At 41.2% G+C, this 25,429-nt stretch overlaps 1 protein-coding gene across 1 annotated transcript in view; it reads right to left on the reverse strand.

Moving 5' to 3' along the window:
- The window catches only part of SLC22A16 (solute carrier family 22 member 16), a 29,282-nt gene extending 5,348 nt beyond the window's left edge, over positions 1-23,934 (reverse strand). The window contains exons 1-5 of the mRNA XM_081327336.1: positions 23,857-23,934; positions 9,672-10,148; positions 6,344-6,386; positions 5,715-5,789; positions 4,402-4,948 (exon numbers count right to left, since the gene is read on the reverse strand). Of these exons, the coding sequence (XP_081183462.1) occupies positions 4,402-4,948; positions 5,715-5,789; positions 6,344-6,386; positions 9,672-10,148; positions 23,857-23,906 (1,192 nt within the window). The 5' untranslated portion in view covers positions 23,907-23,934. The remainder of the gene's footprint in view (positions 1-4,401; positions 4,949-5,714; positions 5,790-6,343; positions 6,387-9,671; positions 10,149-23,856) is intronic.
- Between the last annotated feature and the right edge of the window lie 1,495 nt (positions 23,935-25,429).

Raw genomic sequence — 25,429 nt, forward strand, 5'->3', positions numbered from 1 at the left:
ACACTCCTACACAACAAAGGGGGAAATAGCCCTTATTTCCCCTGCCCTTTGTAGTAGTTGGTAGAGGTGTGTGTAAATTTTACTACATATGGGATTAAACTTTCCTTTCAGACATGTTATGTATCTGGCTTATTGCAGTGGTTTTCAATCTACAATCTGCCTGGGGGGAAGCGTCACAGGAGGTCTTTGAAGGCTTGAAGAAATGTTATTTAAATCTTAAGTCTTGGTGGTGCACGGCCACAAAATGTATATAATGGGGGTCCCTGGTGAAGAAAAGATTGAGAGCCACCGGCTTATTGTTTGCTCTTTAATTTACTTATTTAAGCAAAGCATGTTAGCAGATGCATGTCTATTTATGCATACAATTAAAAATGTAGCACATAATATATTTTTGTATAGTTGATTTTTCTCATCTTAATGTCAGAGAAAGAATGTAAGAAGCTGAGCATTCAAGCAAAAGGCTATATAAACATCTCCCCCATCCAATTGATCATGTGTGCAGAAACTGAGAAATGAAGGTTGAATATTAGAAATTCTGAATTATGATTAAATTAATTCACTTATATGAAGACTAATTCATATGGGCAAGATACGTCAATTAAAATTAGCCAACAATAGCCAGATATTTTCAGCGGGGAAACAAGATATGGAAAACAACACAGTGAGAACATAAATATACAAGTACAGTTAGTATTTGCAAGAGGGAAGTCTGGAAGATGAGGGAATAATTGCATAAGCCACATTGAAAGGACAATAAGTTCAATACTTACTTTTCTAATCATATTCAGACATTTTTTGTTAACTGCTTTTCAGCTATTAGGAACTTTTGGATCTACAGGTCTTACAGCATTAGATGACTTTCAATTAAACCCTTAGGGAAAAAAGATTTAACTACAAGTTTAAGAATTTATTTAAAAAATGGAATAAACAGCAAAAGGGTGATTAAAACTTTGATTTTAGAAAGTTACAAATAGACTAAGGTTCAAGATAAATTTGAAACAAGATTTTGGAATTAATAATAAAGAATCCTTCCCATGGGACAATAGCTTTGCTTTGATTTTTTTTAAAGGTAAGATTTTAAAAATTGGATACTAGAAGGAACTAAAGATTATAATTAAAAGAGAAGAACGCTCAAACTCAACTCACAATTATAGAACAAAGCAAAATATTTTGACATAGAACATATTGAAGGATATTTTTGAACAATGAACCCATAAGTTAATCTTAAGAGTATCTGCATTCTATAAATCGATTGAGTTTAAAAGGTCTTATGGATGAGGAACAGTTTTACCTGACAAGATCAAGACTGAGTTGAAAATGGATTTTAAAATGACAGACTACAAGAATGATACAGAAAATAATGTTACACTGGACATGCATTTCTTAATAATGAAAAGGAATATACAAATAACAAACCAAGAGAACGACCTGGATAATTTTTCTATATTGAATTTACAAAAGAGGCTTGTTAAATTTTTGAAGAATTTTGTGAGACAGGACAAAGAAAAGATGAAAGGGAATTAAGTCCTATGACATTATTTGAAGGGACTAAAGACCAAGATTGTTAGAAATAAAAGGAAGGAATATAAAATTGATTTTTATTTTCAAAAAAGTGATTCTGGTTGGCATACAACAAGATTAAATGTCAATAAAAAACAATTATTATTATTTTAAAAACTTTTAAAAACACAAAGCTAAGAAAGAACAGCAGATGTTAATAGCAATGGAGCCACCTGATGGCATTACCACGTTTCAAGGATTTTAAGAAAATCAACAGCGATGGAGCCAGTCTCGCTTCAAAGGGAAGATGTTCCATAAACTGCCAGGGCTGAGAAGGTCCATCTCCTAGGACAGACATGTCAAACACAAGGCCCGGGGGCCGGATCCGACCCGTGAAGTGGTTTCATGCGGCCCGCGAAGCCATCCTGGAAACAGTGAGGGAACGGCCCCCACTGCCTTGGCCCTGGCCCAGAGACCCTCCTTCTGCCAGAGACCCTCAGATCTGTCCCACTCCTGCCCAGGCCCCCATAGGCACCCTTGATGTGAACGATGTAGAGCTGGCCATGCCCACCCAGTAGGCCATATGCACTCTAGCCACGCCCACCCAGTAGGGCATGCCCACCCTGGCCATATCCACCTGCCCCCCCTGAAGGCAACCGCAATGCTGATGCGGCCCTCAATGAAATTGAGTTTGACACCCCTGTCCTAGGACCTGCCAAATGTTGCTCCCTAACTGACAGTATCCATAGTGTGCCTTTCCTGTCAGATCTGATGGGGGACGGGCAGATGTAATCGAAGTGAGACAGCTGCCACAACCTGAAACCCAGCTGGGCATATCTCAAAAAGAGTCACATTCCCCTCCCAGACCCAGCCTAGGAGATTATGACTCATTTTAAAAACAGCAGAGACAGAACAAAACAAAAAAAACCCTCCAACTTCCAACAGTAGACTGGCCCATCAGAGCTTATGTGGATCCTAGGCAGGGATAGGGATTGTGCATGAAGGTGCAAGCAGAGAAGTGAGCAAGGGAGGATGGAGGGAGGGAGGAGGAGAAGCAGATGATGAAAAAGATATGTAAGAGATGCAACTGGGACTTCTTGGCTGTGCCCTTCCTTGCAGGTTTGTGCCTGCCTTTCTGCAGGTGCAACAGCTGGGTGGGTGGTGTCCCTCACATGCCAAGCACAGAATGCCTTGGGCTGGGCTGACCTAGCAGCAGCAGGAACCGCCCACAAAAATGGGGGGGAGGGGAAGCAGGGGAAGGAAAAAGTTTCATTATTTTTAGTTTAAGAACACTGTTAATACATATCTGCAAGCCAACACATGAAACAAATATAATAATTTTGTAACTTCTGGCCTGAATGGGCAGGAGATCCCCAAAGACTGAAAAATATTTCAAGGGTTCCTCCAGGCTGAAAAGATTGGGAAAGGGTGGTTCATAAACAAGAAGTAAGTAATGGAAAGAAGAGATTGTTTGGTCAATTTTAGGAGAAGGTGTTAAATTACTAAAATTGTTTATACTTGTGATGGCGGGGGAAGCCACTTTATATTTTTTTTGTTTTTCTTTACTATAGTCTTTTTTTCTTTCTATTCTATTTTTCCTTCTTTGCTGCACTTCTGTTTTTTTCTAACTTTGTATTATTTTTTACTATTGTAATTGGAATTTTTAATAAAATTACTATTAATTTTATTAATGGAGATTGGCCTATATGTTCAAAGATATTTAGTCGCATTACTTTTCAGTAACAATGGAGACAATTCCTTGCTTACTTTACTTCTCCCTGCATTGCCAAATGTAAAAGGGATAATAAAGTCTTAATGAAAACCGAATCTTTAAGAGGAACTCTTTAAGTTCTTAAGATGACCAGGCTATCCCTTCCAACCTTCTTCCAGCGACTCCAGCCATGCTTGAAACTTTTATTTATTACAATTATTTGTATTCCATGAACCACGTGGTTACACAATTACCTGCCTAACCCATTTATATAAAGTTACAGTCTATGCAGGGCTTTTCAACCAGAGGTACGGGTACCACCTGTGGTACATTGGCACCTGGCAGGTGGTACGCAACCATCCTAGAAAAGTGGTAGCGGGGGAGGGGAATGAGCTGAACCGGTGGCATCACCGCACAAGCCTGAGCGAGAGACGGCTGGAGCTGCAGGGCTGTCAGGGCTCAGAAGAAGCACCAGGATCAGCGCTTCTTCAGGGCTGTCAAGGCTCAGTGGAAGCTCCAGGATCAGCGCCAGGCTCCAGCTGGAGCTCGGCACTGATCCCGGTGCTTCTGCTTAGCCCAGAAGCGCCGATCAGCTGGAATGTTGCAGCATCTCCAGGGTCTTATGATTTACATTCAGATGCTTGGCAACTGATTCATATTTATGAAGGTCACAGTGTCCCAGGGTCATGTGAAGTGACCAAAACCTGCTGCAACCACCCAGTAGATGGGGGGAATAAAAACCAACCCACCACCCCCGCTGCCAATCTTCAACAGAAATGCTCACAATAATGAAAACGTTGGACAGAAGGAAGAGTGCCGCCAGGCGGGCAGGCAGGTAGGTGTCTTGCTCGGCTATGGCTTGGGGGCTCTTTTTTCAGTGCCATCGTAACTTCGAACAGTCACTAAGCGAACTGTTGTAAGTCGAGGACTACCTATATTTCATCACTTTTTTCCTTTTTTTTTGGTCATAAAGTTTTTGACACGTTGCTAGGCGACTGGTGCTACTCAGATGTTGCCATATCCTAAAAGTGGTACAATGGGTGAAAAGGTTGAAAAGCCCTGCTCTATGGAATGGCTACCATCCTAGCATGGGTCTGGGCTCGGAAGTAACCTGCAATAGTAATAATCCCCGGACATGTACTGTTGTATTTCTGACCCAAGTGCAGTAAGTTATATCAAGCAATATTTACCTATGAGAAACAGATTTAAAAATTCATTGCCTCCAAAGTTCACAGAACTGAGGGAGAATACATAATATCCTAAACTCCCAGTGAACCAAATCAGCCAGACTGTAATGGTCCTTCTTGCAATGTGCCAGTTACGGAACAGATCTAAGATGCTGTGCTTCTTCATGGGAGAATGGCCATGATCTCCCATTCTGCTACTGACAAGATCATCTTGCATCGGGCACAGTTCAGCAATTTTACAAGGAGTGTTTACTTTGTTCCATGTTGCCATTACATTAATTAATTTTTGTGCTTCTTCATATCTTTCCTCTGTGAGCAGCCAGAAAATTGTCTCTGGGAGCATCCAGCAGCACAAGACAAATGGGAGAGTGGCTACAGAAAGGCAGATCTGGTAGACCCACCAGGTCCGTGCCAAGTAGCCCACAAGGGCCACCACCATGATTCCCACAGCAAAGAAAGCATGGATGTGCATGGATGCCCAGGTGCGGGCTTTGATGCCTGTGTATTCAGTCACATAAACAAACACCACCACCAAGTAGCCACTTGAAACCTAGGAGGGGGAAAAAAAGACACATAAAAGAAAATGGCTCCAGTATAGTCTCCCTCTAAGATTCTTTTACAATTAAAAAAAAACACGATGGTCTGGGATGCTCAGAACAGCAAGGCCCCTTTCTTAAAAGGGAAAGCGGTGCTTCAGTAATGAATGGAGCAATAACAGTGAGAGTGCACAATTCTGAGAAGTGAGATAGATGGTATCTAAATTGAATAAATGCTGGAAACTAATGTGGGCACAATCCAGCCCAAAGAATGCCCAGGTGGCAAGATATAACAGCATGGACCTGGGGCAGGGAACTGTGGACCAGATTCAGATCTGATGGTCATGAAAAGAAGTTGGGCAAAATGATTTAAACATAGAGCAGCCCACATTCACGTCCCTGAATTCTTGCATAATATAAGTATATATAAAATGGGGGGGGGGAGAATTGCCATCTAAGACTCATTATTCATGAGCAGGGAACTCCAAAAAATTAACCACTCTGCCCTTAACTCTGGCTGGATGGAGACTATGTCCATATTATCAGCCCTTAAGCCACACTGTCAATTTTTTTGAAGGAAAATGCTCGAATTGTGATCTTTAGTTCACTTATTGCATTTTATCTTAACAGGATTAGATCCATAATAAACCAGTTTTTTTTAAACTCTAAACACTCTTTTAACTTGATTGGAAGATGCAGCAATTTGTACTTTTTGAAACATCAGTAAAAAAAAGTAATGCAAATAATTTTGTTTGAAAAAAGATAAGCTTGTACTCTTACCATTGCAAGAAGGAAACGGACAATCACAAAACTGTTGTAGTTAAATGTGAATGCCACAGCGATGCCAAATATAAACTGGGGCAGGGAACTGTGGACCAGATTCAGATCTGATGGTCATGAAAAGAAGTTGGGCAAAATGATTTAAACATAGAGCAGCCCACATTCACGTCCCTGAATTCTTGCATAATATAAGTATATATAAAATGGGGGGGGGGGAGAATTGCCATCTAAGACTCATTATTCATGAGCAGGGAACTCCAAAAAATTAACCACTCTGCCCTTAACTCTGGCTGGATGGAGACTATGTCCATATTATCAGCCCTTAAGCCACACTGTCAATTTTTTTGAAGGAAAATGCTCGAATTGTGATCTTTAGTTCACTTATTGCATTTTATCTTAACAGGATTAGATCCATAATAAACCAGTTTTTTTTAAACTCTAAACACTCTTTTAACTTGATTGGAAGATGCAGCAATTTGTACTTTTTGAAACATCAGTAAAAAAAAAGTAATGCAAATAATTTTGTTTGAAAAAAGATAAGCTTGTACTCTTACCATTGCAAGAAGGAAACGGACAATCACAAAACTGTTGTAGTTAAATGTGAATGCCACAGCGATGCCAAATATAAACTGTCCAGTGCTTGTGAGCCACAGGATATACCGTCTCCCCAGTCTGTAAATAACAACTGTAATAATAAATATTGCAGACATGACATTGGACAAACATGCATCTGAACTAATAAGAAAAAGGACGTCCCACCAATCCTGTATTCACTATCAACTCTACAATCTTCAGAAACGTTATGTTGGCTTCCTACAAATTACAACAGTATGAGAGCAACAGCAATAGCACTTAAGACTTACATACCGCTTCACAGTGTTTTACGGCCCTGTCTAAGCAGTTTACAGAGTCAGCATATTGCCCCCAACAATGTATAGCTGCAACAATGGAAATAAACTAAGCTTTCATTATATAATTTTTTAAAATAGAAGAGTTTATTTGATAGACACACAATAACTGTGTTTATTTCAAGGTATATAGATCAACAAACTTTGAAAATATATAGAAAAAGGAAAGAAGGCAGCAAGGAAAAGAAAAACAGAATAATCCACAGCAACCTAAAATATCTCATTAAATTGCTGTAATAATGGAAACTAGTTGCACATATTTAGGGTCAGTTACAAAGTCAGCTTAACAGAGAAACAATTACTATTAAATACATGCATTACTACTTTCAATTAATAGTCTTCTCATTGGGAATTTGATTAAAAAAAAATTTCAAATATAGAGAAGCAAATTCTTATAATTATCCAGAAGAAAAAAAATCTGAACAGTTTAGTAACACCCACAGGTGTTAGTACAAATTATATTATAAGCAGAAAGGACTCCAAACCCATTAATAAAATCTTATTACGGTAATTCCAAAATTAATGGAAAATTCGAGATGTTTTTCTAAATATTCCTTACCTGCAGGTTAACAAGCATAAATCTATTTAGCTTGCCTTAATGAAAAATTTAAAAAAACTTGAAAGAACAAAAAATAGGAACCATATTTAACCAAAAATGAATTAAAGATAATCCCCCCAAAACAAAGAATATGTAAAAAAACCACATCTATCTATCTATCTATCTATCTATCTATCTATCTATCTATCTATCTATCTACATGCATATCTCATAAATGGGTTCAGTTCCTGTCCACTACAATAAAGCAAATATTGCAATAAAGCAAATCACACATTTTTCCCCAGTTCATATACAAACTATTTTTACATTATACTGTAGTCTATTAACTGTGCAATAACTTTATGTCTAAAATATGTACATATCTTAATTTAAAAATTGCTAAACCAATGCTAATCACCATCTGAGTCTTTAATGAGTCATAATCTTGCTGGTAGATCTTGTAAAAAAACTCAATATCTGCAAAGTGCAATAAAGTGAAGCACAATAAAACAAGGTATGCCTATGTCTGTCTGTCAGTCAGTCAGTCTGCTTGCCTGTCTGCCTGCCTACTTATCTATCTATCTGCCTGCCTGCCTGCCACTTATACTCCATGAGTGTCAATCTCACATTTGGAGCAGTTTGAGTGGTTTGAATTTGGACTGAAATCACAGAGACTCCCTCCCAATTCCCACGCCTCAATGTTATTCTAAACTTCCCATGAAGAGACACTTCTTCATGTCAGAGAACCCAATAGAATGATGAACCTCATTTAGATGTGCTTCATGGTTCTACACACACATTTTCCTCTTGTCCTTGCATAACCCTGAAAGACATTTCTACTTTGTTTTTCCCCGATATCTTTGTTTAAAATTTACAACAGGCACCATCCTTGTAGAGGCATGTGCTGTCCTGGCAGCAAATATGTATATAGTGGAAAGACAGCTACATCAGACAATAATAGTGTTGTAATTTTTTTTTTGGTTTTGTGCCAGTAAGGTTTATGAACTTTCACCCAATAGAATCAAAATTAAGAATTCCGAGGCTATGAGCAGACAAAGAAGAGTCAATTAACATTTTGAACTATCTACATTTCCAAATATTTTTCATTAAAAAAAATATATCAGTATCCACTGCTGTGTTGGACAACCTTAAGACAAATACTGGTAGCTGCAGCAGAGCCCTGGTCATACCTGCATAGCAGGACAAATATAACTTGGACTGTCCCAGGTCAAGTTGACAGGGACATTAGATTGCATTATCTTGCTAGCAGCCATCTTCAATGGCATCCCAGCCATCTGAGTAGCCAGCCGTGATTTCCTCTCTCCCGTTGAAACCTTTGTAGCACTTGACTTGGAATATCTCAAAAGTTGGTGTGGCTTACAAAGAAATGAGGGAAAGTGGTTCCTAAGAAAACTGGAGCTCCAGGCTTCAAGCAAGATGCAAGCAAAGTAAAGCAGAATCAACATACAGAGAAGTGTTTACTTTTTCTATGAAGGGTCAGAAATTGAATTTGTATTTATTTTTCCGAGTTGTGCTGCTCTGTGCTTTTTACTACGATATGTATCAGCAGGGAAGAAATCCAGCTGATAGCAGAGACAGATACGTTGGAAGTAAGGCACAACTGAGTTAGACCTGACTGGTAAAAAGAATTCATGCAGCTTTGTACAGAATTTCCATCTGACTTAAACCAGATCCCATTATGTACATTTGCAACCGTAGCACATTAGGAATCTATTAGCCCAATGGGAAATAATGCTGTTATTGCACAATGGGTGCTCAATGGTTTAAAGCAGTGGTGGCAAACCTATAGCACGCGTGCCAGAGGCAGCACGCAGAGCCCTCTCTGTGGGCATGCGCACCATTACCCCAGCCCCACCTCCCCATATGGCCCCCTCATCAGCAGCCCCCTCGGAGGAGAGTGGCCCCTGGGTGCAGCCCATACGGAGTAGCACAGCCAAGGACATGGCAGCTGGGCAGCAGGGACAAGACTCTGCCCTCGCGCCCCGTTGCACACAGATGATGCTGTGGGGTGCAGAGGGTGTGGCCACCATGGTGCTGCAGGGCCACCGGGGCGATCAGTGGTGGGCTGTGGAGGCAGTAGGTGGTTCTGTGGTGGGGCGGGGCGGGGGTGAAGGGGGGCAGTTTTGGGGCACTTGGTGTCTACAAGGTTCACCATCACTGGTTTAAATAAAACCCTAGGTACGTGCAGCTTTAGAAGCGAAAGTTTTCTTTACTTGCTAGATATCAGACTTTAGACTAACTCAAACATGGAATGTAAAAATGAGCAGCAAATTTTCTTAGAAGCTGAAGGCCAAAAGTCAGTGAAGACAAAATATGTCAGTAACAGAAAAAATACTGCATTAGGAGGCTCCTGTACTGTGATTTGTATTATGTTAATTCAACTATCACTCCACTATGCTCTGGGAGGTACAAAAGAGTACATCCTCCCAAGAACCAGGAGATATTAAACCTCAAGTCCTCCGGCAATTTTTTGCAAACTCCATACTGTACCTGTCTGCAAGGTCTCCAAAGATTACAGCTCCAACGAGGACTCCCAGCATAAATGTTGGCTGGATTAATTTTGCAAGCCATTCCTGCTGACAGACCAAATCCCACTCGGTTACAATGGTGCTCTGCCAATTGGTGTGGTCGTAGATGTAGCCATCAGTACACAGAAAATCAGTCTTGTTGCCACTATATTCATAAGAAAAGCTTGAGGCATTTTCTCGTTTAGACCTGCTGCACTGATTAAGCTCCCAAATGTCTCCATTTGCCAGCTGGACCAAGATGTAGCTTTGCGTTGATGTCCACAGACTCCAGGCATCCTCTATGTTCGAATTCGATGAATTGTAAATGAGGACACGACTCACATTCCCAGCAATGCTACATACAAACTTTGGTGTAACAGCCAAGAAGACAGAAGCCAAGTAATGGATGCCGCAAGAAATAGATTGAAACACACAGGTAAAGTAAAGCAATGCCTGGTATCTGTAAAGAAAGACAGATAATTCACAATATTTACCATCTATAACTTAATTAGTTTAGAAACAGTCCTATTTATTTTGCTACTAATATATTTTAGTGCAGATTTTTAAGCACTGGATTAGTGGTTAAAGGGGATCAATATAACTAGTACATCATGGGAGCGCATAGTAAAATTATATTGCCATTTTGAAAAGAATGCCAGAAAAGTGATTCTAAAAGAATTTAGCATTTGCTTTCATGGATCCAAGTTCCAACCTAAAATGCAAGCGCAAAGGCAGCAGGGAATATTTTCATCAATATTTAAGATCCAATCCACTGGGGGAATAATGCTACAGCCATGTCCTCAATAAACTCTGACATTTCCAGCTGTGATTTGTGCTTTTCCACTGCTGTGCAACAGGCCAAAATTCAACTGGAGCATGTCTCCCAGTCATTGCAGTTCCACGCCAAGAAATGCTTGACCTCCTGAGACTCTAATGATCATGCAGTTATTAAAAATGTTGGAAGTATTACAGAATTAAAAGATAAGACACTCTGTGACCACCATTTAATGTCTTTATACAGCTGCTTCTATATAAACAGCTGCCCCATGTACAACTGAAATTCATTGGAAAACTCACAGCAGACGTGCATAGCCGAATTTCCAAGGATCAGCCAGTTTCTGAATATAGACAATTCCATGCCTTCCACAGCAGGACAGGATGGAAAATGATCATGTAATGATGAGCTTTATGGTAATACGTTTGTACATGGGCACAACATCGTTAGCTACACTGGGCACAATATTCATTGAGGATAATAAAATTTCATTAGCATTTTAACATTCCTTCTTTCTTGCTTCAGCATAAGTGGGGAAAAGGACCTTGTCTCCATTCTGAAAGGTCAACAAATGACGATATTGGGGAGGGAGGGACAGAGAGAGAAGGACTGACAGACAGACAGATGGATAGGTAGGCAGACAGGCAGACAGCCAGAGAACATATAATAGAACAGTTGGAAGGGACTCTGCTTGAGCAAGAGACCCCATACCATTTCAGACAAATGGTTTTCAAGTCTCTTTTTGAAAGCCTCCAATGATGGAGCGCCCACGACTTCTGAAGGCAAGCTATTCTATTGGTTGATTGCTCTCCAATATCTATCATTGGAGATATATCTGTATCTCCAACGTATGTATGTGTATATGTATAACATATATGTACTCTTCTCCATGAGTCTTTTTAGCAGAGGCATGCAGCAGTCTGATCTTACCCACCCAAAGTTAGTTCAAATTCAGTAAGGCTTTAAAAGAGCTGTACCATTTCCTGGATTTACATGGTAGCTGTGCCAGCATACATTTGAGTTCAGTAGGCATTAGGGAGACCATGACAGGGTGACTTCATTCTACCCAATGAGTTCAGCTTTTTGAGTTACTGGTTAGACCCAAAGTATCAGAGAATTTTGTTTGACTGGTCCATTCAGCATTCCCAAAGAGGGATCTTTTCCAATATCCCCTACGGTTTATAAACAGGGGAGAAAGTCAGCTGGTTTTGCTCTCACTATTGTCTTAGCAATGAACTCCAAACACGTGCTGGAATCCAAGAGCTTATTCAAGAAAGAAATAACAAGTTAATTGGTTTAGCTTAGCTGACTGTTTTGAATGTGACTGTGTCCTTCCTTAGTTCTCCTGGATTTCCCTTTTTTTGTCTAGATCAGTGTTTCTCAACCCCAACAATGCTGGCTGGGGAATTCTGGGTCTTGAAGTCCACACGTCTGAAAATGGCTGAGGCTGAGAAATACTGCACTGGTCTAGAGATTTGGCTTTGAGGATTTTCTCTGTAGCAAGATTACACGGTTAAACAGCTATCCTTTCTTTGCTAAGATTGACAAAAGATTTATGAATTTTTGCACTGCTGGCAAGAAGCATCTTCCTTTCTATTTTCCAAAGCTTGGCTGAAGAGAGATGTCCTTGGCAGAAGGCTGTAGATGCTGCAACTGGACAGACAAGTCTTACTATAGGCAACTTATTACAATCCCTTTCTAGTGGAGGTTCATGGAAGAAAGAATCTGCTTTTAAATTACCAGCCCTCCCAACAAATTGCACTGCACAAATTGTCCAAAATACCACGTGGTCATTCTGTTCACCACTGTTTTCCCCACACAACCAAACATTTTTACTTATAAAAAAAAATCAACATATATATGAAAGCTTAGGTAAGATTGGCAGTGTGTCTTAACAGACATTAACTTTTGCTTTATAAAGTTCTTTCCTGCATTATTTTATCTCCTTGGGGCTCTTCGGTGTCAGCATTTCAGTTGTTGTTTAAAGTAGTCAGGCAATTACTGTTATGACTATTTTCTCTATTATCTAATCTTTAGACCTCCAATTTATACACTTGTTTGGGAGAAACAAGAAATTACTCATGTTGCAGTTTAAATAAACCAGGGAGGGATTATTTGCTTAAAAAAAACTTTGAACAGCATTCCATTCACTCTGCCTTTTAAAATATTGTTTATTTTCCCCAATTCCATATTCATATTTTCTAAAAAAAAATATAAAATATTATTTATTCTAATTTTACTGCATTTTGTCTCAACTCTTAGAAATTGGTTTCTTAAACACTTATACTACACGCAGGGGTGTCAAACTCAATTTCATTGAGGGCCGCATCAGCATTGCGGTTGCCCGCAGGGGGCCAGGTGGGCGTGGCTAGAGCGCATATGGCCTAGTGGGTGGGCGTGGCCAGCTCTACATCGTTCGCATCAAGGGTGCCTATGGGGGCCTGGGCAGGAGTGGGACGGACAGATCTGAGGGTCTCTGGCAGAAGGAGGGTCTCTGGGCCAGGGCCAAGGCAGTGGGGGCCGTTCCCTCACTGTTTCCAGGATGGCTTCGCGGGCCACATGAAACCACTTCGCGGGCCGGATCTGGCCCCCGGGCCTTGTGTTGGACATGTCTGTACTACAGTGTCTTCCCACAAAAGAATGCAACATGTTTTCAGTGCAAGTCTACTGCAACATTATTTCCAAAAAATACAGCCCAAGATTTAAAAGAGGAATGTGAGAGGTATGGCTTGAAATTTCCAGATCCCCCCTTCCACCCCCTCCCCCCCATGGACAAAGCCAACTATTTCAGTGTTTTAAAAATATTTAATTTGCAGGAATTTAAAGGTCAAAATAAGGCATAAAGCATCCCTTTCACAGCTCAGAAACCTCTTCGTGACTTCACAGGTGAGTGCCTAACTATCTGAAACCATAATTGTGGAAAGTCCATTTTGCTGCACATAACCTGATGCATCCCTTGAGCTAATGGAAGTTATGCACTTGATAAATGACATCCCTCTGAATATTGTGCAGTTTAATCATTCTGAAATCAACCTTTTCTTATCCGATCTTCTCTGCCTGTGTTGAACTACAAGATTCATAGTTCTCAGCCACTACTACAATGGCTCCCAGGCATGGAAAAGGCTGTTTTGAACAGTTGATGACTACATTATCTCACACATCACATTCTTCATGAAGCTTAACTTACTTTAATATTCCTAAGTAGTCATAATATCACATAGTTTTTATTAACTTGTTAATATACAATATGTCTTGATTAGTTCTCTATAAAGCCACTGTGAAGGAAATATGAGAACCTTTGCCCCCAAACCCCTAAAATGTTACAAACAACAGGGAAGAATTACCTCAAATTTGACTTCTGCATTTTTCTACTAAGTACCAGATAGGAGTTTTGGTTCAAGATGAAAAGAAAGTAAAACTAACGTTAAAAGATACTTTAGAACAGAAATTGTATCACGCATCTACAATTGTCTTTTAGTTCAAGCCTATACATGAGTGATATGCCAGCAGTAGCATTTCAAAAAGTGGGTGGGACCCAAAATAAATGTATTTCAAGTTAATTGAGCTCCCTTAATATGATTACTCCCTATATATTTAAGAACTTTTCCTTCCCTCCTATTAAAATTATAAACAGTAGCACTAAAGTATTTTTCTAAGGCTTTCAAGGCTTATGGGCATCCCTCAAAGCACAAGTTGTGAAGTCTTAATCTGAAGTATCAGAGTAGCCTTAATTGCAGCACAACACAGAGGACCATAAAAAACATAACATGAATGAAGTTTTCTATCCCAAAATGCTGATTCAGACTAGGTTGCTATCCTAGTACATTATTACCATTAAGATTTGTAAATGCTTAATCTTCTAAAACGATGTATTAAAAAAACTTACTTGCATCTGACATGCTAAGCCAACAGTTATTTATTATGTCTTTTTATCTCTCTTAGTTCAATGGGCAGAACATACTTTATAGGTTGTGATAAATCTACAGGTAGTCCTTGACTTACAACCATTTGCTTTACTTGAAATTCTGATGGCACTGAAAAAAGTGGCTTACTTTTTGGTCTTTGCACTTACAACTGTCACAGCATCCCCACGATCACATGATCAAATGTTGGTATTCGGCAGCTGGCACATATTTACAATTATAGCATCCTGAGGCTACCCGATTGCCATTTCCAGTCTTCCCAGAGAGCTTCTGACAAGCAAAGTCAAATGGCGAAGCTGAATTCGCTTAACAATCATGGTGATTCACTTAATGAAAACAGCCAAAAAAAAGATAGTAAAATGAGATGTAACTCATTTAACACCCACATTATTTAGCAATGGAAGCTGTGGTCCCGATTGTAATTGTAAGTTGAGGACTACCTGTACGTAAATTTAAGTTATATGGCCATCTGTGCTCCCTAAAATCTTCTCTTAAAATCAGAGTATTCAGGATCAATATAGGATGGAACATAGGATGCTGTTGAATTGAGATGAATCATTGCCTTCTACACCAACCCAGCAGCCTCAGAAAAGCTTGTAATGGACATAAGTGGGAAGAAAAGTGGAAAACGTTCCTGTCCCAGACTTGAACTTTGCTTGCAATCCTTGCTGTCTTTGAAAATTAAAGAGCAAATTTGCCTTTATTACACAGGGGAAGGCAAAAAAAAATTCCATTATTTAACTCCTTGCAAAATAACTCAGAACAAACATATAAAATCTTTTATGCAATTTTTACGAAAACTAAACTATGTGAAACTGAGATGAAGTATAACTTTAAATTAAGCTTTTCTCTTTTTTTCCCTTTAAACAGGGAATTCCATACCATCCTGTGAGATCTGTGAGCCTCGTAATTATTATTATTTTCCTCTTTTGGTCCTTCCAAACCTCTTGATCTGTTGCTGTAGACAGAAAGGTTATTGTTGGGCAGGACATGTTTAACACAAGTGTTTTCAGGAGAGAATTTATCTAATAACAGATCATCAAAAATAATGACTGCTACAGAATAACAGTTCCCAACTCAATGAGAAGAGGAAGCCAACAGGTAAAGAGAAAAGATTATTCAGCAACGGTGGTAGGATCTATTCTGTTTGAGCCAATATTGGGAAAGTTAGAGTAGCTATAAACAAGTGTAGCACACTGCTCTCTTCTTATTAAATAACCTAAGTTTTTGCTTTATATGGTTAAGCACAAACATAAGCACTTTGTTCCCTATATGGTCTGAATGATCCCATCTCCAGCCTAGGATATCCTGACCTGCATTTTCTTGAACATGACCTGTCCACTGAAAAATAATGGGGGGAAGCCTTCATTCAGTACAGTACTATTTTTTTCAATGACCGCTAATATACTTTTACAAAATGTTATTTGTGCCTTACTGTTGACTAATGTTTCTCTTCATGAATTGCAAAACTCTGTGAAAAGGAACTCAATACACACACAGTTGGAGTCCAAGCTCTTCACCATAGATGTTTCTTTATATGCTGCTAGATGTCACGGAAGGACAACTTTAGCCACTTCTTATGGTAAGAAATCTGCAAAAGTACAGATTTGTGAAATCTATAAAAATACCTTCAGCTAACTGAGCTGGGAATGTCGACATGGCAGCCTTCCCCAGCTGGATATCTGCAATCCATGGGTGCAGAAACCACAACACTTGGGATTCTGAGCTAGCATAGCTGGTTTGAAGATTAACAAGCTGAAGCAGAGTAATCTTTTGCAGAATAGATTTCTACACTCCACTACCTGCCGCACAAGTAATCCATATGTTACAAGAGTTAATAATCTTAAAAAAAAGATCAATGTAAGAATTCAAAAACTATCAGAATTAATGCATCACAAAGCCAGAAACACTTTATTGGAAAAAAAATTATTTAGAAAAAGATGCATGCACAACCCCAATCAAGGCAGTTTCTAAATAATCTAAAATACAGTATTAGTTGTGTTCAGTCACTTATGCGTTCAATAAGGACATACTATGATTCCATGAGTAGTCCCATTTTAGAATTGCCTTACAAATGATATGTAACGAAGAAATAACTTGTAAATTCTTGTTGAAGTAGCTCCTCCAGAAGCATAATTGGAAGATGCTAAAAATATTCTGTATTCTGTTTATCTACATTGCACAGTGGAGACATTTGGGGTCACCTGAAAGTTTTCTTACAGCAAATATTAAATTTCAGACCAATTTAGGCTAAGGAAGAACTATATATGGAAGACATGGCTAGAAAACATTGAAGAGGATGGCTCGAACATTAATGAAAAAGACAGAGGTCCAAGATCTTAAATTAACTTAGTAGCCAGATTAGTAGGTTAAGAGACCACAGAGACACATGGAGACACATGAAGCCAGTTTACTGGTCTATAGACCGGTAACTGTGGCATGATGCAGACTGTGCAGCATCCACTTTAAGGGCTGCAAATTATTGCACACATCAGGACTTTTCTGTGGCCAATTCAAGAGCACTGAAATGTGCACAACAGACAAGGACAAAAAGAAATGTGAGCATTAGGATCAACATGGAAATAGAAATTAACTGTGCTGTTCTTTATAAGAGTCACTTACTTTTACTTTTTCCCCAAAGGGAAAACACAAGGAACTTGTCAATTTAATTTACCACACTTTCATGTTTATCCATTTTTTCTGCATCTCTGTAGTTACAAGTACAAATATAATCCATCAAAATATCGATATCGTGTCATGTTTATATATCACACTGCCAGACAGATTAGGCCAAGATGTATCTTGTGTTCAGTTATGCTTAGTTATGAATATTAGGTAAAGGTAAAGGTTCCCCCGCACATGCGTGCTAGTCATTTCCAACTCTAGGGGCTGGTGCTCATCTCCGTTTCAAAGCTGAAGAGCCAGCGCTTGTCCGAGGACGTCTCCGTGGTCATGTGGCTGGCATGACTAGACACCAAAGGCACACAGAACGCTGTTACCTTCCCACCGTAGTGGTCCCTATTTTTCTACTTGCATTTTTATTTGCTTTCGAACTGCTAGGTTGGCAGAAGCTGGGACGAGTAACAGGCGCTCGGTCTGTTACGTGGCACTCGGGATTCGACCCGCCAAACTGCCGACCTTCTGATCAACAAGTTCAGCATCCTAACCCACTGAGCCACTGCGTGAATATTACCGACCTAGAAAAGTTCAGACCAATTCAGCACCCATTTTATTACATTGTTACACTGAAACTTGAAAATGTTAAGAACCTACTCTACTGGATCAAGTATCAAGATCAGCAAACAACTATCTGTTCCAAAATGCTAATTATGATAGTCCTAAATTCAATCCATTTTCTCCCCCACTCATACACACACACTGATTGTTTTGAGTCACCAAATACCAGAGAAATTTAGAGCACCATTAATGTGCAGGTTCTGAATCGCTAATAAAATTGTACAAGCTTTCCCATTGTTCTGAAATGCTTCTTCACTGAGAAAGAGGCACCAAGCCAGGCAGCTGTCTATCCTGAAGGCCTCAGTTCTACCCACAACAGCCAGCAGCAGAATTTTTGCAGGTGAAAAACTATTTCTACTTCTTTCCAATTTACTTAAACCAGACATGTCAAACACAAGGCCCGGGGGCCAGATCCGGCCCGCGAAGTGGTTTCATGTGGCCCACAAAGCCATCCTGGACACAGTGAGGGAACGGCCCCCACTGCCTTGGCCCTGTCCCAGAGATCCTCCTTTTGCCAGAGACCCTCAGATCTGTCCCACTCCTGCCCAGGCCCCCATAGGCACCCTTGATGCAAATGATGTAGAGCTGACCACGCCCACCCAGTAGGCCATACGCACTTTAGCCACGCCCACCCAGTAGGCCATGCCCACTCTGGCCATACCCACCCGGCCCCCTGAGGGCAACCGCAATGCTGATGCGGCCCTCAATGAAATTGAGTTTGACACCCCTGGCTTAAACTAAGAAGCAATGCTTGGATTGCAGACACAGGACTGACAACTGTCCCTGTATGTTCCTTCATGTCATTTTCTAAACTTTTTCTGGCTGCTCTACAAGCTTATGGCAGATGAGGCTAATCCAGCAGTTTCAGAGAGAAATCAACATGGGGAAAAGGTGTATGGGGTGCTTGGGTTGGTAACATGTTTACAGACAAGAACAACAATACCATCAAGTAGTTTTCATCTGACCATCTAAGGGACTAATCAATCAATCAATCAGAAAAGAGCTGGACATTGGATGTCTTCTAGTCCAACCCTGCTCAAGCAAGAGACCCTATACCAGGGACCTTCAAACTTGGCCCTTTTATGACTTGTGGACTTCAACTCCCAGAATTCCTCAGCCAGCCTGCCTGGCTGAGGAATTATGGGAGTTGAAGTTCACAAGTCATAAAAGGGCCAAGTTTGAAGACCCCTGCCCTATACCATTTTAGACAAGTGGCTGTCCACTCTCTTCTTAAAAACCTCCAGTGATGAAGCACCCACAACGTCTGAAGGCAAGCTGTTCCACTGGTTAATTGTCCTCACTGTTAGGAAGTTTCTCCTTAATTCCAGGTTGCTTCTCTCCTTGATTAGTTTTCATCCATTGCTTCCTTGTCCTGCCTTCAGGCGCTTTGGAAAATAAATTGACCCCTTCCTCCTTGTGGCAGCTTCTCAAATACTGGAATACAGCTATCATATTTCCCACCCACCCACCCCCAGTCCTTCTTTTCTCTAGACTGGCCATTCCCAAATCCTGCAACCGTTCTTTATGTTTTAGTCTCCAGGCTTTTAATCATCTTAGTTGCCTTTTTTGCACTTTTTCCAAAGTCTCAACATCTTTTTTGTAATGTAGTGACCAAAACTGGATGCAGTATACAGTATTCCAGGTGTGGCCTTATTAATCTCGTGGCTTCAACTGGCCCTCACAATCAAGGATCATGTTTTCTGCTTTTCAGCCTTAGAGAATGTATGTGAGAAAGAAGACAAGGAAGGTAAAGGTAAAGGTAAAGGTTCCCCCGCACATGCATGCTAGTCGTTTCCGACTCTAGGGGCCGGTGCTCATCTCCGTTTCAAAGCCGAAGAGCCAGCGCTTGTCCAAGGACGTCTCCGTGGTCATGTGGCCGGCATGACTAGACGCCAAAGGCACACAGAACGCTGTTACCTTCCCACCGTAGTGGTCCCTATTTTTCTACTTGCATTTTTATTTGCTTTCGAACTGCTAGGTTGGCAGAAGCTGGGACGAGTAACAGGCGCTCGCTCTGTTACGTGGCACTCGGGATTCGACCCGCCAAACTGCCGACCTTCTGATCAACAAGTTCAGCATCCTAACCCACTGAGCCACCGCGTCCCTAACATGTCTAAAAAAATTGTTTGAAATTCAATGTGGTTTGTGTGTGTACACTGCTTTGTGGCACACTTGGGTTGGCATGTGCTTCCAGGGAGTGCCCGCCACAGGAAAAGCAAGCAGAAAAGAGGCTGCAGAATCAGGAAAAGAACATTTTTGTCACACTGTATATAAATGTGTCTTGTTTGAACATTGGTTGTTATCTGGGGATGATAGAACTTTTGACGGAGCACCACTTAGAAACAGAAGGTTGGGAAAAACCTCCGTATAACTATTATGCAGATTACCAATAAAGAGGGACATGCAGACACTTTCCTTCTGTTTTCACTTGTTTAATCAAGTTTTCTTGGATTTATATTATTACATGGTGCAAATATGGGTGGATTCAGATTTAATGATCCTTAAGAACAGATCAGCTAAAATCAGTATGATGTCTTGATTACTCTTGATTTCTGGATTCAACCACCTATTAAAATAAATATTCTGATTTATTTACATACTGTACTGAAATTTCAGTATCTTCAGTTATGTCATGAAATGTAGATAAAACTATATAATCAATCAGTCAAGTATCTTATTCTGTTCTCTGTATTTTTTCTGCAATGAAAAACTGTACACATCCCTTTTTATATATATATAAAATTTACTGGCTGGCCATCTTACCATAGGATAACTCTGAGAGGCTTACAGTCATTAAAATATGTACGTATGTATGTGTGTGTATGTGTATACACACACACACACACACATACATTAAAACATAAATAAACTAAAATCAAAATTAAAATAATTAAATGTCATTTATTTTGAATAAATTCTCTTAGAAACTGCCACACTGAAACTTTCTTACCTGAATAGGTTCCTTCTAAATTCAACCTGGCTTCACCATCTTGTCATCAAAAATCAAATATATTACAGTAACTGAACACACACACACACACACACACACACACACACACACTTCTAGTATTTACTTTTAGAACTGGAAAATGTATCTCCCGCACCCTATTTGGTTAGAGAGGGGAGGGGAAAAACCAAAGCAAAAAAAAAATGCATGCAGCTCTGTAGTGCACAGGAAGGCAAAAACTAAGCAATCTTTAGATGACTCCTATTCTCAACAGTTTAATACTGCAAGTGTAAAAAACAAGCTATGTTTTCCTAGAACACAAAACCATAAACTAGACCACCATATTTTAGTTTAGCATTTTGTGCAAATCCAAACCTGGGCAGTTGGTTTACAATCTAGTATTGAGCAAAGCCAGAAAACAGAAGTAAATCATGGCTAATTTGGCAAGTAGTCTATTTTTTATTTAGTTATAGCGGTCTTGCATTTTCTTTTAGTGTTCTTCAGATGTAAATGAAAAGTATTAAACTGAATGTTGTGCACCAATAAATAAGTAGGAACTGTGGCACAGATTTGTACTAGAGGTACAGACTGTATATATGTGTGCACCGATGCAACAGGTAACTTTTCATATCTAACCACTCATCTCAGTGACTACTGAACACTGACCTCTTCCTGGCTGACCTGGTTCTTAATACAAAACCAAGTACATTTCAATGACTTGAAGACTGAGTTCAGAGGTTATCTATTTCTCACATCTATGTTTCTTCATGTAAAATATCATATGCATGTTTTCTGTGCAGATGAAACCAATGCAACCAGCTCCTGGTTAGCAGCGCTGCAAACCACCTTCCTAACTCTCCACACACTAGTTTTAAATCTCTTAGCCTATTGTTAGTCTGGACAGAGTGTGGAGGCTAAATAGGTATGAAATAGTTGCACTGTTTATTTTTTTGTTGTGCCTGCCTTTTCTTAAAGTATGTAGGCTCTTTAAAAAAAAACCAAGCATTTTCAGAAGTGAGATTGGGTTTTTTCCCCAATAAACCATCTCACTTTAGATATTGCAGAAGGAGGGCCCTGCTAAGTCTAGGGTAGCCCACAATCAGAAGGAATCCAGTTAGTCAAAAAGGTTAGTCAGAAAAAATGCTACGGATTCCTCCTGATTTTGAGTTTCACTTATATTATCTTCCTTCTCCATCTCCAGGAATTCAAATGCACTAAACTTGTTGGCACTCTGCTCCAACTGTACAGGTAGTCCTCGACTTACAGTCATTTTTTTAGCGACCATCCAAAGTTACAATGGCACTGAAAAAAGTGACTTACAAGTTGTCCTCGCACTTATGACCATCACGGCATCCCCATAATCATGCGATCAAAAGTTAGGCACTTGGCAAATGGCAAGTATTTATGATGGCTGCAGCATGACCATTCATGAACTTCCCAGCTGGAAAGCAAAATCAAGGAAGGAAGCCAGATTCATTTAACAACAGCATGATTCAGTTAGCAACTAACAGTGATTTACTTAACCATGACAAAAAAAATCTGGCGTGACTCACTTACAACTTACGCTTAGCATCAGACATTCTGGTCTCAGTTGTGGTTGTAAATTGAGTAGTACCTATACTCCTTACAGATGGAGAGTCCCTTCATTAAACATCAACAGTTTATCACACCTCTATTATTTATTCACCCTGATTAAGCCGGCCAATTTACAGGAGTTCAGGCTTGATCAGCTGTACAGAAAAGCTGTCCATAGGATTTTAATTTTCTGAGATCTCAGTCTTACTAAGGATTCAGGCTACAAATAAACACGTTATTACACACAGATATGTGGGAGGGTCTTGCGGATGAGGGCATATCCCACAAATAGATGAGATTTATTCTATCATCCCATACTGAGTCACACGCCTATGCCCATCCATTCAAGAGCTTGAGTATTTCCAACTCCCAATGGCCCGAATACATCACCTCGCAGAACCTCCAGCACTTACTTCAAACGAGAGTTTCCACTGCCACCTAACCTCGGTTCTACCCAAACTTGATAAAAGGACACAAACCACTGTTTACAGCATGCACGGAATAATGACTATTATATCTTCCAGATTAAAGGGGGGGGGGAATTTTCCACAATAAAAACAGCCTCCGATTTGCGTAATAACCGTCACCAGCCACAACTACAAGCCAGCCTTAAATCCAAGGCTTCCCATCGCCGAAGACCCCGCTACCCGTTTCTAATGCAGAAGCCAATATCGCTCCTCTTCTGTCAGGAAATTCAGGGGTTAAAATCCACACACACACCCGTCCCAGTCACGACACGTGTTGGACTAGGACTTGGGGGTCCAAGGGCTCAAATCTCCCATTTAATCCCCGAGCTACCAGCGACCTCTCTCGGGTTATGCTCGAATAAGAGATTGATTCCCAAACTCAGCCCATCCGGCGGTAATCCAGCGGATCTTGCGAATCAGGCAGTTGGATTTGGGGGGGGGGGGAACCCCACGGCGCACCTACTACAGGAGGGCGAGGGTGCCGGGAGGGACGGACTAGCGGCTGGAAGTGCTATTCTCCAAAGCACCTGAAAGCAGGACAAGAAGCAACGGATGGAAACTAGTCAAGGAGAGAAGCAACCTAGAACTAAGGAGAAACTTCCTGACAGTTAGAACAATTAACCAGTGGAACAACCTGCCTCCAGAGGCGGTGAATGCTCCAACACTGGAGGTTTTTAAGAAGAGACTGGACAGCCATTTGCCTGAAATGGTATAGGGTTTCCTGCCTGAGCAGGGGGTTGGACTAGATGACCTCCAAGGTCCCTTCCAACTTTATTATTATTATTATTATTATTATTATTATTATTATTATTATTATTATTATTATTATTATTATTATTATTATTATTATTATTATTATTATTATTATTATTATTATCAGGCATATACATAGAATGAAGGCTACTGCAAAGCTTGTAAGCCGCCCTGAGTCTTCGGAGAAGGGCGGGATATAAATGGAATTTAAAAAAAAATCGGTTTCTCCCTGGCAGCCACGTGTCTCGCCCTGGAGCCCAATGCCAGGCAGCTCCCCTGCCTTTCCCGCGCGGCTCCGAGCACCGGGGAGAGCAAGGGGAAGGTCCCGAGCTGCCCTCGCCCGCGCGGACAGTTTACTTCACCCAACTTCGTTACTCTTCGTGCGCGCCGCCAGAGGACGAGGAGCCGGAGAGCGGCGCCTTCCTCCCCCTCCGCCCGGCGCCTACTTCCCACCGTCTTCCCTCCCTGCCTCCGCGTCGGGGCTGCTTTACCTGCCGAAGTGCCCGAGCGACTCGAAAAGGAGCTCGAAGTTGCGAGCCATGGCTGGGGGCGCGGCGCGGCTGTGCGCGGAGCCGGAGAGAGTCCCATGGCCAGCTCCCTCCTCCTGCCCGACAGAGCCCGCCTGTCGGCAAGGGGCGTCGCCTTCACCCGCCCGTCCAATGGACCCTTCAGCCGGGCGAGCGGGCCGCGCTCTCCCGACCCCTGGCGGCGGCGGGGGGTGTCCGTCCCCCCGGGACGCTCGCCGGCGGTGTCCTCCGCCTCTTTCCCCGCGCAGCCTCCGCCGCCGACCGCTAGTCCCGTCCTTTCCAGCAGCAGCAGGCGCTGCCAGGAGGATCGCCCCGTTAGAAGGAGCGGAGGGGCTGCGACGGGAAACGTGAGAACGACGGGCTTTGCTGGCTCAAAGGCGCGCTGTCGTCCCCCCACCCCACCCCTAGCCCTCACACTCCTTTAGGACAGGGGTCTTCAAACTTGGCCCTTTTATGACTTGTGGACTTCAACTCCCAGAATTCCTCAGCCAGCAAAGCTGGCTGAGGAATTCTGGGAGTTGAAGTCCACAAGTCATAAAAGGGCCAAGTTTGAAGACCCCTGCTTTAGGAGAAGGAGCGGGGAATGTCTTTTCAGGGCGAAGGTGAGAGGTGAACCTGCCCTATGGACTGCGGGGGGGGGGGAGGGGGGGTCCTGCTCTTGCTGCAGTTTCTCAATTTTCAGGTGGAAAAATGAGTTCTCTTTCCGAACTACTTCATATGTAACTCAGAAGAAGAAGGAAGAAGAAGAAGAATTAATGCTTGAATTTTGGCTCCGTAATATCTGAGGCTTGAATTCACGGCACTCAGCAAGGAGGACTAAAGAGGGGTTGGGTTGTTCCTGCTGGCTGCAGCAGGTTGTTGGAACCCAGCCATTGCCTTGGTGTCAAGCCTGTTTACCTCAACCTTCCTCAAGTCCATTCCCAGAATTTCCAAGACAAGATGGCAGTTTCTGTGAATTCAGAGAGCGGAAGTCCACACGTCGGGAGGACCAGAAAGTTTGTTTGTGCAGCTGTAAAATGATTGATTTATATATACAATCTATCAAACTAAGCCATAACATCAATACGTGTAATTAAAAATGTAACATATAAACTAATATCCATAAAATATCATTAAACTAAAGTTTAATAACGGGGTGTAATTTTCCTACATATTGGGAGAGAATACAAACTTTCCTGAAGTCCATTTCATAACCTGAGAACTGGGGAAAGGGGGGGGGGGAGTTTCCTGGCTATAATGTATGGTAGCTGAGCTCCTGACAGTAAATGTCTTCAAAAGAGTCTCTCATGCTGTGAGGAATACACACAATGGCATTTGTATTCAATATGGGATATGCAAAGGGAAACCCACTATATATAATATTTATTTATCAATCATACTTAAGAACCCCCCTATCTCCTTCACAGAAGGTCTCTGGGCAATGTACAATATAAATAGTAGACAGCATGGCTACATGTCAGAAGAAGGTGTGAAAACTTATAATGCCCTCATTTGGGTCAGAATCAACAACACATAGCCGGCAGATTATACCTCTATT

Source organism: Vipera berus (assembly GCF_964194415.1).
Source record: "Vipera berus genome assembly, chromosome: 1".
In the NCBI taxonomy this organism is placed as follows: Eukaryota; Metazoa; Chordata; class Lepidosauria; order Squamata; family Viperidae; genus Vipera; species Vipera berus.